This window comes from Solenopsis invicta, chromosome 6, assembly GCF_016802725.1.
Source record: "Solenopsis invicta isolate M01_SB chromosome 6, UNIL_Sinv_3.0, whole genome shotgun sequence".
In the NCBI taxonomy this organism is placed as follows: Eukaryota; Metazoa; Arthropoda; class Insecta; order Hymenoptera; family Formicidae; genus Solenopsis; species Solenopsis invicta.
In genome coordinates this window covers 16,240,850-16,253,895 of record NC_052669.1, presented here as the reverse complement: position 1 = coordinate 16,253,895, position 13,046 = coordinate 16,240,850, and the positions used below count along the sequence as shown (strand labels likewise).

General features: G+C 30.9%; 1 protein-coding gene across 4 annotated transcripts in view; it reads right to left on the bottom strand.

The window, feature by feature from the left end:
• LOC105199849 (acetyl-coenzyme A synthetase) overlaps positions 1-11,845 on the bottom strand; it is a 52,817-nt gene extending 40,972 nt beyond the window's left edge. For 2 of the 4 annotated variants that reach the window (XM_039451110.1, XM_039451109.1), the window contains exons 1-2: positions 11,511-11,844; positions 9,588-9,803 (exon numbers count right to left, since the gene is read on the bottom strand). In XM_039451110.1, the coding sequence (XP_039307044.1) occupies positions 9,588-9,803; positions 11,511-11,599 (305 nt within the window). In that variant the 5' untranslated portion in view covers positions 11,600-11,844. Of the gene's footprint in view, positions 1-9,587; positions 9,804-11,510 lie in introns of all 4 variants that reach the window. The other 2 variants (XM_039451108.1, XM_039451107.1) reach the window with 2 other exon arrangements.
• Positions 11,846-13,046: the final 1,201 nt, after the last annotated feature.

Genomic DNA, 13,046 nt, shown 5'->3' with positions numbered 1-13,046 from the left:
CCGCCAACAATTTAATGCGGCAATCTACTACACAGACATGAATGACGTTTTCACAAAAATGTAGAAGTATTAATGATACTTTCTAATTACTCTACTTTTGTTAATGCTGTAGACTGTACACATGCACGTGCACATGTCCACACACATGTATACATACAAAAGTATAAATTCGACCAGGCAATTTCCACGCAATATACCTTGAGTAATGCTAATGCTGGCGGCACTATAAACTTTTAATCTTCATAACTCGAAAAGTACTTAATGAAAAATAGCTTTATTATAGTGTTTCGAAAATTTATTGATATCAGCTATTATATTCTGTAATCAAAAATAGAGTGTTCCATTTTAAAAAAATCAATAAGACTTTAACCTAACCATGGCAACGCCACCCAAAATAAAACTGATATCATCAAACAGATCTTTGTAAACCCTGCAACTTTTGTCTGAGACATTTTGTTGTCATTCCATCAGAAGTATATCTCAAAAACGATGACGACTGATTTATGAAACACCCTATATATATTAAATTGGACTTTATTTTTATGTTTTTTTACGTGACACGTCCTAAAATAATTTTAGTCTACAAAAATATAATTTATGCGAAATTTCAGCTCGATCGGATAACGGAAATCTATGCATCCGGTTCGTTAAATTGAATTTTTTTATGATAAACTTTCTACACTATCAACGTTGATTTTTAAGGCATATTTTCCAGAAAAATCAGCCTACAGGATATTTCTTTTTTTTAATATATGTCTTGTTTTTTTGCATTGGTCGAAACCTTATTTAAGCAATTAGGTGAATTGTTAATGACTAACATAAAGGTAAATAATTACATTATTCAAGCTGATAAAATTGGTCTATGGCCCAAAAGAGTTATTAATATTTTTGGGGAACAAAGTAAATGTCAAACATGATGAATTTCACATGTTTTTATTAATAAAACGGTGTTTATATATCATTGTCATTATATATTAATTAACATTGTTTGAAGCATAATTGTTTCATTTGCTTTACTCGGAATAATTTCCAATCACTTTTTTTCAAATCTCATACAGAACGGAACTTGTAGCAGTTGTAGCAATGTTTCAAAAATATTGTGAGAAATAATGTATACTACACTTCACTCATAAGCAGGACGCGTTACTGACATTAGATGGAGACGGAAACAGAGAGTTCTACTGCTCATAATTAAAAAAAGTCACATAAGGTAGATTCAAAGACAGCATTATAAAAATTTTCTGGTTTTAATTCTTTGTCTTTGAAGAATTAATAATGGATTTTTTTTAATTCGATATATGCACAAAATTTTCAACAATGACTTTAAAAAATAATTTAAGTGATAAGATACCTTACGCCCTGCGCACAATAGAGGAATATTAAATATTAAAAATAGAAATTAAAATTTTAGAATCGGTTTTCTCAATGAATACTAAATGTAAAGTACAGTGCAAAGCATTAATTCGCGCGGGTAAACAAACAAGTCTAGCATATACTGTATATGCTAGACTTATTTGTTTAACCGCATAAATTAATGCTTCGCATTGTACAACAAATACGAATAAAAGGTAAGACGAAATGTATCGTATGTACAAAATACAACAAAATTGATTATTTATCTACTGTTTATTGAGGAAATTAATTCTAAAATTTAAATAACTATTCCTAATATTTAATATTCCTTTATTGTGCGCAGGGCTTTATAGAAAATTATTCGCAGCAAATTATTGGAAATAATTGTCATCTTTCTGATAAATGACAATTTATTAGGTGTACAACTTAATTCTTGACTTTTTTAATGAAAATATGTTTATTTACATAAAAACAAATCATCATTCAATCTTCAAAATAGTTTTCATTATTTTCTATACACTTCTGCCATTTTTCGTGTAACTGACGATATTCGCTTTGGAAGAATAATGGTGGTTTTGAGTTGATAAATTTGTTGATGCTTTTATTGACCTCTTTGGAAGACTTGAGGTGGGAATGAATTAAATGATGTTGCATAGATTGGTAAAGATAGTAATCTGAAGGGACGAATTCTGGGGAATACGCCATGTGAGAGCAAATTTCCCAGCTCATATCGGAGATGATTTCCAAAGTTGTTTTCGCCGTGTGCAATCGTTCATTGAAGCAAAATTACCTTCTTCCTTCCAACACCAGTAAAAGGTCTTTTTTCTTCAAGTGTGTCATTCAATCTAATCAATTGCTGCTGGTAATATTCAAAGGGACAGTTTATCAGGTTTGAGCAACTCATATTAAATGGTTGAAGCAATAAATCTGGTCTCATAAAAAAAAACCACAGCAACATTTTTTTGTGTGAAAGTCTGGTTTGCACTACCGGTCGTTAGTTTACCCAAGTAAATCCACGATTTTCGCCTCTTCAGATTGTCATAGAATATAATACCCATTTTCCATCACCATCAATATCTTGTATAAAAAGTCCTTTTTAAATTTTGATAGAGATATAGCCATGTGGATGCGTTTTCCTTGTGCGTATCCCCTTATACTTTTCGTAATGAAAAAATCACACAAAATGGAATAAAAGACGAGTACCATTTTGAAAATTTTCATATTTTAATGAAATAATTTCTTCCAAAATTGAGTTTGAAAACAAAAATAAATAAGATGTATTTTAAGAGTGATGAGTTTTTAATTATTGAATGTCAAAATTCAGAGACATGTAATATATTTAGAAATTATGTGTCAAAATGTTAACATAATGGCAAATAAAATATCAGAAACATCAAAATGTATTACATTGTAATATTACTACAAATATTGCATTATAATATTTACACATCGGATTCTTATGCAATTGCATTTTTAAGAAAGCAGATTAAAAAGTAAGGCCAAAATAGAAATTTGTCTTATTGGAAAAGCATTTTAAAAATCCATGTTTATTTGTACATATTGTATATATTTCCATATTTTATGCACATATTAAGTGCACATATTTTATCACTTGCATATTTTGTGCATAAGTACACATATTTCATATATATTAAACAATTTTATGCATTTTATGTTATAAAAACTGTGTTTCTTTATAACCAGAATATTCATTATTTGATAGATATGCTGTTGAAATGTTTGTCCAATATACCTAGAATATGTAAGAATAAAAACGTGAGATTTAAAGTTGATCTATAAAGCAAGTTACGTAAATATTCATCATCTTGTAGTATAGAAACGTTATTTACTATAATTTAAATTACAATTTGTAAAATATTTTACTTCAGAAATTATAATTTAAACTATTTAAGTTTATAAAATTTCTGATATTGTAAGTATAAAAAATAACTTTCTAAAATAACTGTGTTAATTATATTAATTGTATCAGTATAAGTAAAATAATGAGCACATATAAAAATGTATTTACTCAGTTTCAGAGATGAATAACATTAATGTATTGGCATAAATAAACATTAATAATGTGAAGAACAAGTTTTTATAAGAACATATTTAGATATTTGTTGCATATATATGTATAGTGCTTTTTACATATATTTTGCATAAAAAACGCATATATATATATATATATATATATATATATATAACAGTACATAAATATGCTAGATATTATGAATAATTAAACTGCTTTCTTTTAATAATAAATATTTCTATACAAAATTCGTGGACTAGTATGGGAAAGTGTTGAATGTGTACCGGTTTTCTAAAGCATAACTATTCAACATTTTACATTTTTATTTCATATAATAACATTTAATAATAAAAATAAAAAGTAAACAAGTAATAAGTATTATAAACAAACTTTAACAAGTTTTATTCTGTTTTTTTGCATACTATTAGTATTTTAAAACAGGGCACAGTAAAGATGCACATTTAAGCCAATTTTCAACTAACGCTATTCCCCTTATCTCACCAATGTACACGCAGTCCACAGTCCACAAACAATCATCATTTGAATTGCGCGGAAAGTAATAAGCCAAGGTACTGAGTTATGCAACACTTCAGTGCACTATATATGCACGATATATCAAAATATGGTTTTTTTTGCTTCAATGTTGAATAATTCAGAGAATAAAAATCGTATAACGCTCAACAAGTATGCAAATTAAAATTAAAGATTCACGCTCTTGAATACTGTAAACATTTTTGTGGAATTTTTATTTCATATCCCGTGCATCTTTGCAAAGTTTATGAAAAAATTCGACAAATGTCAAAATTTTATTAAAATTTTGCCAAGTTGTACAGCGTGAAATAAAAATCGCACACAAATGCAGTTTACAGTATTTGAAATCGCGGATCTTTACCTTTAATTTGCGTATTTGTTGAGCATTTTACAATTTTTTTTTTCACTAAATTATTCAGCACGGAAACAAAAATGGTTACTTTTTTTAATGTTGAATAATTCGGTAAAAATCATACAATGCTCAACAAGTACACAAATTGAAGATAAAGATTCATGCTTCCAAACACTGTAAACTGCATTTGCGTGCGATTTTTAATTCACGTCAAATAAATTCGCAAAATTTGTGAGAAATTGCGGCATCTATATTTGTATCCGTGTAGCTCCGTAAAAGATCAGTGTATTTTCAAAGTCAATATTTAAAGTATGTAGAAACATTAAGCTGTAAAACGCGTTTTGAAACATTTGATTTATTATTTTTGTTGATTTATCATGTTATACTTTCTTTGGAAAAATAACTGTGAGGTGATCCTTTAATTTTGCAATCGAACACTTACCCAATCTTTGTTGAAGTCGATATTTAAACTTTGTAAAAAAAATTTGTAAAACGATTTTCCTGGGCTCATTTTAACGTACGAAACCTTTCGATTATTTAAATTGAATTTTCTCGGAGATTTTTTTACACTAGGAAATAAAGTAAGAAATTCAAGAAAGATTTTAAAAAATTAAAAATTTTCCAAATTTAAACAAATTTAGGAAGTTGCAAATTTTTTGCCATTCTCAAATTCACATGAAGCCAAAAATTTAAAAAACCATTTAAAAAGACTTATTAATTAAGAAACAATCCACGATATATTTAATGTTTTATTGCATTTATAAAAAATTTTTTATTTTGCAAATTTTTAATTTTTAAAAATTTTTCTTGAACTTCTTTCTTTATTTCTTAGTGTAAAAAAATCTTTGAAAAAAATCAACTTAAATAATCGAAAGATTTCGTCCTTTAAAATGAGCCCTGGAAAATCATTTTATAGTTTTTTTTAACAAGGTTCAAATATCGACTTTAGCAAAGGTTAAGTGAACGTTCAATAGCAAAATTAAAGGATCACCTACAGTTACTCTTCAAAAGAGTTTAATATGATAAATCAACAAAAATGATAAATCAAATATTTCAAAACGTATTTTACAGCTTAATGTTTCTACATACTTTTAATATCAATTTTGAAAACATATACTGATCTTTTACGGAGCTATACGAGGTGTGTTCAAAAAGTATCGCGAATTTTGTGTTTTTTCAAAAATTATTTATTTATTCATGAATATCTATTTTGTCCCCTTCAAAGTAATCCCCATGAGATATTATACACTTGTGCCAACGGTTTTTCCAATCTTCGAAGCACTTCAAAAAATCATTTTTTTTTATCTTGTTCAGCTCCTCCTTCGATGCCGTCTTTATCTCGTCAAGCGTAGCGTAACGTCGTCCTTTCATGGGCCTCTTCAGTTTAGGGAACAAGAAAAAGTCACAGGGGGCCAGATCTGGGGAATACGGTGGCTGCGGCATCATTAGTGTGTTGTTTTTGGCCAAAAAGTCGCGCACAAGCAACGATGTGTGAGCAGGGGCGTTATCGTGGTGCAAAAGCCAATTTTTGTTCTTCCACAAATCCGGGCGTTTCTGGCGGATTGCTTCGCGCAAATTGCGCATAACTTGCAGGTAATATTCCTTATTGACCGTTCTACCCTGTGGCAAGAACTCATGATGCACCACGCCCCTGCAATCGAAGAAAACTGTCAGCAAAACTTTCACATTCGACCGAACTTGGCGCGCTTTTTTCGGTCTTGGTTCGTGCGGCAGCTTCCATTGAGATGATTGAGCTTTGGTTTCCACGTCATAACCATAAACCCACGATTCGTCACCAGTTATGACCCTCTGGAGCAAATTTGGGTCGTCGCGGACAGAGTCCAACATCTCATTAGCAATGTTCATGCGATGCTGTTTTTGGTCGCAATTGAGCAATTTTGGTACGAATTTCGCGGCGACCCGTCTCATGCCCAAATCATTGATAAAAATCGAATGGCACGAGCCAATCGATATGTTTAGGTCCTCAGCAACTTCTCTAACGGTGATTCGACGATTGGCCAATACCATTTTCTCCACTTCATTAATTTTTTCGTCTGTTGTTGAAGTGCTCGGGCGTCCGGCACGCTCTTCGTCGTTCACATCTTCTCAGCCTTCTGAGAACATTTTGTACCACCGATAAACGTTGCTTCGATCCAAGGTAGCTTCTCCGTATGCCACAGTCAACATTCGGAATGCATCCGCGCACTTAATTTCGTTTTTCACACAAAATTTGATACAGGTTCTTTGATCCAATTTTTTGAATAGGTAAAAATCGAAGACGATCCAAAACACGTGCAAGCAAAGCAGCTGTCAACAATTAAGTGAACATTCAAAATGGCCGAGCTTGTCGGCATAAGTGAGAGACATGAGTACCAACATAACGCCACAAAAAGATCGAAATTCGAATATACGTAACCCGCGAAAATTCAAAATTCGCGATACTTTTTGAACACACCTCGTACGGATACAAATAAAGATGCAGCAAAATTTATTATAAATTTTGCAAGTTTATTTGACATGAATTAAAAATCGCACGCAAATGCAGTTTGCAGCGTTCAAAAACGTAAATATTTATCTTCAATTTTCATATTTGTTGAACGTTATACGATTTTTATTCATTGAATTATTCAATGAATAAACATTGAAACAAAAAAGACTATTTTTGCTTCAGTGTTGCATAATTTAGTAAAAAGAAATTGTATAACGCTCATCAAGTAAAAGGTAAGACACACAAGTTAAAGGTAAAGATTCACGCTTTTCAATTCTGTAAATCGCATTTGTGTAATTTTTATTTCACGTCATGGAGCTTTGCAAAGTTTGTAAAAAATTTTGAGATTTGACGCAGCTCCATTTAAATTCGCTTAACTTTGTAAATAATCTATAAATCATTTAATGACTTATCAATTTCAAAACTAGAGATATCAAGCTTTAAAATACTTTTTTTAACATTTTTTTACGATTATTTTTGGCAAAATTACACTCTTTTGAATTACATCTATTTTTCGGAGTCAGAATAGGTGATCCTTTAATTTTACTGTTGAGTGTATATTTAAAATTATTATAAAAATGAATTTGATATTTTTATTAATTGTGTTTAATTTGTATCACTACGAAGTTTACTGTAAAGATATAACAATAATGCAAGATTAATAAGTGATAATGGTATATAATATAACTGTAATAGTAATTGTTGTGATTAAAAGTATACCAATTACAAAAAATAAATTCTAGCCAGTTTTCAGTGTTTTTAACTTTTATTGTTATTAATTAATTATTGAATATTTGATCACTTTTTCAATAAATTATTAATTAAATAACTTTATTTCGATATTTTCGAAGATGATACGATCCAAGAGACCACAGCGCTTTAAACGTTTTAGACAACCGGTTTTCTAAATTTCCTTTTGGAGCATGTTATAGAAAAACTTATAACAAGTTAATTGTTATTACTGAAAAGTTTAACATGTAATAATAGATAACTGAAATATCAAACTATAATTTCGAACTTGGATTGCATCCAAAACAGCACGAAGTGCGAAATATAATAAAAAATAGCTTAAATAATACACATTTGGCAACATTTGCAACACATGCGAACATTTTACCATCTTTGCAATATTGCAATCTTCCTAACAAAGATGATATCAAATAACATTTCACTGACGTTTTTTTGGCGATAGAGACATCATATTAAGATATCTTTTGATATGACTTTGCTTACTGGATTGCAATGAAATATTTTTCGTAATGTTACTACAATTGTTATATGCTGTAATATGGTTCTTTATAATTATTTTGAAGTCATTTTGATGTTATTTTGGTGTCATGATGAGTTTTTATTCTGCTTCTGGTGTGTTTTCAAATTTATTGCATATGATAAATTTTAAAAATGTTTTTTTTTTTAAACATCTTATACGAGATTTTATAGAATTCTTTCAGAATTTTTGGACATAAAATATGAAAAATTAGAACCTTTCTAAAAACTTAACAATCGGTGCTGTATAGGGTCTTCCGCGCACGAACGTAAGATCAATTAAATCTTAGTCTCTCGTGCAGATATTATCCTTGAGCGAGGCTATGCGTTACATGAAGGGCGCTCAGTTCGCATGTAAAAACAGCCTTCGTTTCTCGATTTCCTCTCTAAACTCAGGGCTAGATGGTATTGATTCATATCATACACGTATGACTAATATATTGTTTTATACATTTATGCTCTACATTTGAATTTCAACTTGAATGCATTTTTATTATATTTTCACCAGACCTCTCTATACTTTCTTTTTGTCTCAATACTGCTTTTATCATCGATCAAGTGAGGTGAGCGAAGATCCAAGATTGTCTTTAAAGTTTGGCCCATATATTTACTCCAATACTTACGCACGTCCATATTCATAGACTCAAAAGATGACTTCGCTTAGATATCTCGGATATCTGCATCAAATAATCCTTGAGATGTGGCAAAATTGCAGCAAAAATTTTCAATGTAAATCGCGTGATCAAATCGTCGCGCTACTCACTGGCGTGGGCTTACGCGCGAAGCTGACGCAACGAATGACGCGATCGCGCGCGATGCCTTGCTGGCCAATGGAGACGCAGGTGTAGGCCATATGTCGAATTTTTCGACATATAGATGGGCATCGTCCACAACGATCGCGACTCAATCATTTCAACGTCGCGTGCGCGATATAAAATTGCATCATCTTAAAACTGTTGCCAATCGAGAAATATTCCGAAAACTTGTATTCTCCGAAATGCGATGTACAATATTAATCTAACGTTTTTATTCTATCATTCTCGATGGTAATCAATGGGGAACGGTTATAATCCAGCATACGTAGATAGACCGGAAATTAAATATGTATGAAGCGTGATATCGCGAAACTTATATTACTTGTGCCTCGCATCTTTTGCAGATGCATACCGAGTTTATAAGAGATTTTCGCGCTGGAGACAAGTTTCGCTGTTAAGAGCAGTAATAATAAGTGCATTAACAGAGAAAGAAATTAGAAACAATAACGAACAAGATGATTATCGTATTGCGACAATAGCAATGAAAAATTCCATTTTGCGTAAGCGACGCAGACTCGACGTTCGAATGACTTGCATCTACTATTCGAAGGCATGGAAATGAATGACGCGATGCGACGCGACGCGGCGCGGCGCGACGCAGCACGACGTGGCGCGATGTTCACTCCAGCATGCCGTTATCTCGAGATCAGATTGTCTATCGTAAGTTCAAATTAAGCGAGGTGTTGCAATTCGGTTTTGCGTTTCGAAATTCGATTAACTTGTATAATTATTAACTGCCAGATCTCTCACCAGTAAAACGCAATTTTATCGCCATTTCCGCTTTTTACGTTCTTATCGAGTAGATTGAAACTTATATTTGTTGACGCTCCTTCCATCCATTTGATGAAAATGTCACCTTTGCTTAGATCGAAATTATACGAGAAAAACTTGTCTTCTGTCGCTGGCGTTTCCCAATAAAATTGCTTGGCGATTTCACCCCAGAACTGTGCCGGCTCCTTTATAGATCTGAAGCAAAAAGAGAAACGAATTCATGTCAATTCAAATATCTTATCGTCATATGCTTTTCACATATCGTTGCAAGATCAATGCTATAATTATTTATATATTGATATTTATAAATACGTATACAGTAACATAAAGAGCTCTCAAAAATAAAATTTTATTTTATTTTTGAGAGCTCCTTAATTTGTTTGTTAAAGGTAATGATAAAACAAATACGATATAATAATTGTTTAAAATAATTTTTATGTACAAGAGAAGTAAAATATTTGCCTGTTTTAATGTATATAAATAAAAATAATTATCTTAATTGCACTTTTCTGGATTTTATTTCAGCAAATTTATTGATTATATCATCATAATTAATATTGTTAATGATATTATATAATATTCAGTTAATATTATGGAAAAATTAATTAATCGTTCTTATTCAATACTGAATCTTAAATAATTCTTAATGAACATTAATTAATTATTATAATAAACTTAATTAATTTTGCAAAAATTTCTCTTACACAAATTAAGTAATAGGAACGGGAAGAGAAAAATATTTAGAGAGTAATACGGGTATTCAAATAAGATTAATTCAAAGTGTCTGTAAAATATCAAGTACAGTTTTAATGTTTTTGTTAGTGTCGAGACTTCAAACTTAAGAGCATGAGTGACAAAATTAAAAATTTTTATATTTTTATATTTTATAATTAACAATTTTTTATCAGTTTCATTTCAAAATTTTTCTTTATTCTAGACCTGTGCGCCTATTGTCCTGGCTTTAGTTACGACTCTACAGTCACATTTTCTACTAAAACACTTAAACGTCCTCATTGTAATAAAAGCTAGTAGACTCGTGTTTAACGAATCGATTCCCTTAGTCTGTCTTACGTAACGCGAGTCTTCATTCTACTTTATTTACAAATTTATGCACGTTCGGTGCACTCGCGAATTGTGCGCGTTATTATTGCCGCTTCCGCATTAATTGGACAAGTTCGCAGTCCCCCTCCGATCGCATACATTACGGGTGAAATAAACATATCGCAAATCTATACGAAAACTATATATCTTCATACGGAAAAGAAAAAAAAAGAAAGAGATTAGTTCTCAATCAGAGAGTTTACTCGAATCGTTTTCCGAAATATCGTACTGCAATCGTGAAATAAACGATTGTAGAAAAAAGGAAAAGATGAAGGAAGAGTAACTGCGGTAATTTCTACATTTCTAGCTGACTGTGAAGGTGCGCTCTTTTCTCCGCAGAGAAATTTGTTCCATCCCTACGGGATCGATATCGCGCTTCTGTTTGTGCTATTTATAGAACGTTCGAATTATGAGACCCGAGATCAATCCATGAAACGCCATTTGATTCGTTTAGCGCCCGATACGGTTTTATAAGTGCAAAAGCCCTTTTGTATCGATCGTAAGTAAACATCCCCTTTAAGTCATCTCATATCGACTTGTGACCCGTCTCTTTGCCATTTGTCGTTGATTTGCCATTGATTTTAATACAACCTAAATGAGCTAAAGAAATTTAAGCCTTTTTATCACGACTTGCATCTGTATCGCCTATTCACTATTTGTAATTCTTCTTTCGTATTTTGTAAGGTTTTTGCATCAGTGAGGTGCACTTCAATTTTCAATTCGATACCCTGACTTATTTCCGAACGACACACGATGACAGCTCTCTCGTGTACACATACGGTATAAATTGCACCTACTCACTTTTCATGCATCCACTTGTACTGTTCCATGCTACTGCAGTGCGCCTCCCTTACGAGCTCCGAATTGGGGTAGTACATTTTCTCAGCCATATTTCACTTCTCTCTCTCCTTTTTCTATCTCTTAGCGTTCGTGTTTGAGAGGATACTCGTTTAAACTGGAACGGATCTTCACACTTGTAAAGAAGAACAGGCCGTAATAATACTCGTAATGCACTGTACAACGCTCTTTACGGGATACTGGGGTGGCGACTAGGTTCGCATCGCACTCTCCAGCGGACCACCACACTTTACCGGCCTGACCGATAAACGACGACTGAAACGCGCGCGCAACACGATCACAGACGAGTGGGGCGAATGACGAGCTTCAGAGAACACAGGTGAATGTGGTGAGGGAGCAGTTCCTGCATTCTACGTCATTTTCTACTTACAATTTACTTATATGAATATATGGAACATTCTTTTTCATGTCTACCAATAATTTTCTTTTTTACTCTTTAATTAAATGTGTCATTATAGAAATTATTCATTTAAGACCTTTTAAGCTGAATGATCGTCATTGTAAACCAAGGTGAGGTGAGAAATTAAAAATTTGAAAATTGTGAGATAAAAAATTTATGAAAATTTTTTATATAACTTTTTATAAAATTTTATATAAATGTTTTAACATTTCTATAAAATTTCTCATACTTTTTTAACAAATTGGAATATTTTTCGAAAATATTTTGAAAACATTTGAACGTTTGTTAAATTATTTAAATCAACACAGTATCTAAAATATTCAAATTAGGATATTTAAACTAATTTGAATTATTATACAGATGTATTTGTGCTAAGTATTAAATTTACAGTACTGCTAAAATATCTTATTTATTTTTATTTCAAAGCCAAATTTTCGAGACTCACCTTTAAAACTTTATTTTATTATCATTTCGTTCAAATACACATAGTTCAAAAATATCATAATGTTGTTCTTTTATTATATCCAGTGAAATTTTTTAATTACGAAAAACAACATATTGCCGCGGTTATTGGCGGCGCAGCGTATTGCTCGTTCAATCTCATTATAAAAAAATCTACATATTTTCTAATGTACACATATACATAAATATATACATATACATAAATATATATATATATATATATATATATATATATATATATATATATATATACACGCATAATAAATCATTTCATTCAACAAACAATGTTTTTAAAAATATTTTTTTCAATATTTAAAAACCATTTAAAAATTTTTATTAAGTCTTAAAAATAAAGTTAAATTCCCTCTTTTACTTTAAAGAAAAAAATTTATTTTTACGTTTAAAAAACTTTAATTTCAACATTTGAAAAAACGTTTCTTTAATGTTTCAATGCTTACTTTAACATTTAAAATATATATTTTTTAATATTAACTGCTTGTTTAAAGCCTAATGGTCTATCCTCATTGTTATTTACTTACACAAGCTTGACCTTATTGAGATTATTTTTAATATTAACACTTACTAGCCATTGTAATTTTTTGTTCCTCACTAGCCAA